At 63.5% G+C, this 1,556-nt stretch overlaps 1 protein-coding gene across 1 annotated transcript in view; it reads left to right on the top strand.

The window, feature by feature from the left end:
- Positions 1-1,377: 1,377 nt before the first annotated feature.
- The window catches only part of LOC102249709 (solute carrier family 22 member 20), a 9,320-nt gene continuing 9,141 nt past the window's right edge, over positions 1,378-1,556 (top strand). Inside the window, exon 1 of the mRNA XM_005864226.2 lies at positions 1,378-1,546. Coding sequence (XP_005864288.2) covers positions 1,378-1,546 — 169 coding nt within the window. The remainder of the gene's footprint in view (positions 1,547-1,556) is intronic.

Here is a 1,556-nt window from a genome sequence, read left to right on the forward strand (position 1 = left end):
GGACAGGTGAGGCTTGGGGACCAGGGCCCCGGCCCCCCAGCACAGGCCGGACCCTCCCCCTCGCCTCCTGGTTCATTTTTCCTTATGAATGTTCATCCGTGTGTGTGTGCGTGTAGATTGATCATGCCTGTAACGCATCCACATTCCTCCCCAGTCCTGAAGGCACGAGGGAGTGTGCAGGGAAGTGGCCCTCGCCCACGGCCACCCCACCTCCCGCACCTTCTGGGGCCACCCTGTCTAGGCACCTCCCCGGACACTTCATGCAGCCCGAGCAGATGCGGGTGCCTGTGCTTGTCCGCCTTCCTGCACCGATGCGGCACGGCCACAGGGCTCCGCGCGGCCTTTCCTCCCCGCAAGGCCCCTGCGTGTTCCTTCAGAAAGTGCTTCCCCTCCTCCCTCTGCCCGCGTGCGGCCCACTCGGGAGGAGGCAGAACTGACTGTGCAGCCCCACTGTCCACTGCGGCCCCTCTAGGGAGACAGCAGGAAACGCAGCCGATGCGGGGCCCTGCCAGTCAGCTCCCGCGCCTCCTTCTCTGGGCCCCTTTCTCCTTCCTTCCGGGTCTCTTCCTCCCCTCCCTCTCCCCCTTTCCTCTCCTCTCCTCCCCGCTGCCCCTCACCGTTGCCAGTTCAGGTTCTGGGGGGCCTCCTGGACTCCAGACCCCACCCTCTGGAGGGCGCTGCAGGCCCCAGGCCCGCGGTGGGAGCTCTGACGCTGTGACACCACACAGCCTGGTCTTTCTGGATATGAGTTTGTGTATCTTATCCATAGTGTCTTATCTGTCACCAGCCCCGGCTGGGGCCTGTCACTTAGAGGTGGGGGATGAATTTTTTTGCAACACAATGAATGAGTGAGCGAGTGTGTCATGGGGTGTGTGTGGAGAGGAATATGCAGCCGCCCCTGCTTGGCCTGCTGCCCTCCTGGACCCTCACAAATGGGGGTGCGATGACCCTGCTCCCCTGACCTTGGACCCCTCTGTGGTGTGACAAGCCCCGCCAGCATGGCCTCCCCAGTGTGATCAGTTTAAAGGAAGACTTGACCCTGGGGCCCCGCTTCCCCTGCCGAGGCCCCACCAAGAGCTCACCACCACCCACTGCTCCTGCCTCTGGGCCTTTGCAGAATCCCCAGCCCTGGCATTAGCTGGCTTGGTAGTGGGGCCAGAAATACTCCTCAAGTGAAGGAATGAAGGAGGGAGCGCACTGTTCATTGTCAATTTTCTCCACCCTGTGCTGCTCCCTCCCGGGCCACCCTCCACCACCAGTGCCCGGGCCCCAGGATGAGGGCTGTGCTCTGGGGGGGCAGCTTCGGGTGGCAGGGGGGCGGGGGAGCTTCGTTCACCCTCCTTCAACAATCTCTTCGGGGAACCCTAACGCCGTGCCATGGCCCGGCTCAGGCTGGGCCGCAAGGGCCCCCTGGTCTGGTCGTACCTGCAGCTGGCAGTGTCGGGGGCCGCCACGGCGTACTTCAGCTCCTTCAGTGCCTACTGCGTCTTCCGGTTCCTGATGGGCATGACCTTCTCTGGCATCATCCTCAACTCCCTCTCTCTGGGTGAGTCCAG

This window comes from Myotis brandtii, unplaced genomic scaffold (genome assembly GCF_000412655.1).
Source record: "Myotis brandtii unplaced genomic scaffold, ASM41265v1 scaffold187, whole genome shotgun sequence".
Lineage (NCBI taxonomy): Eukaryota > Metazoa > Chordata > Mammalia > Chiroptera > Vespertilionidae > Myotis > Myotis brandtii.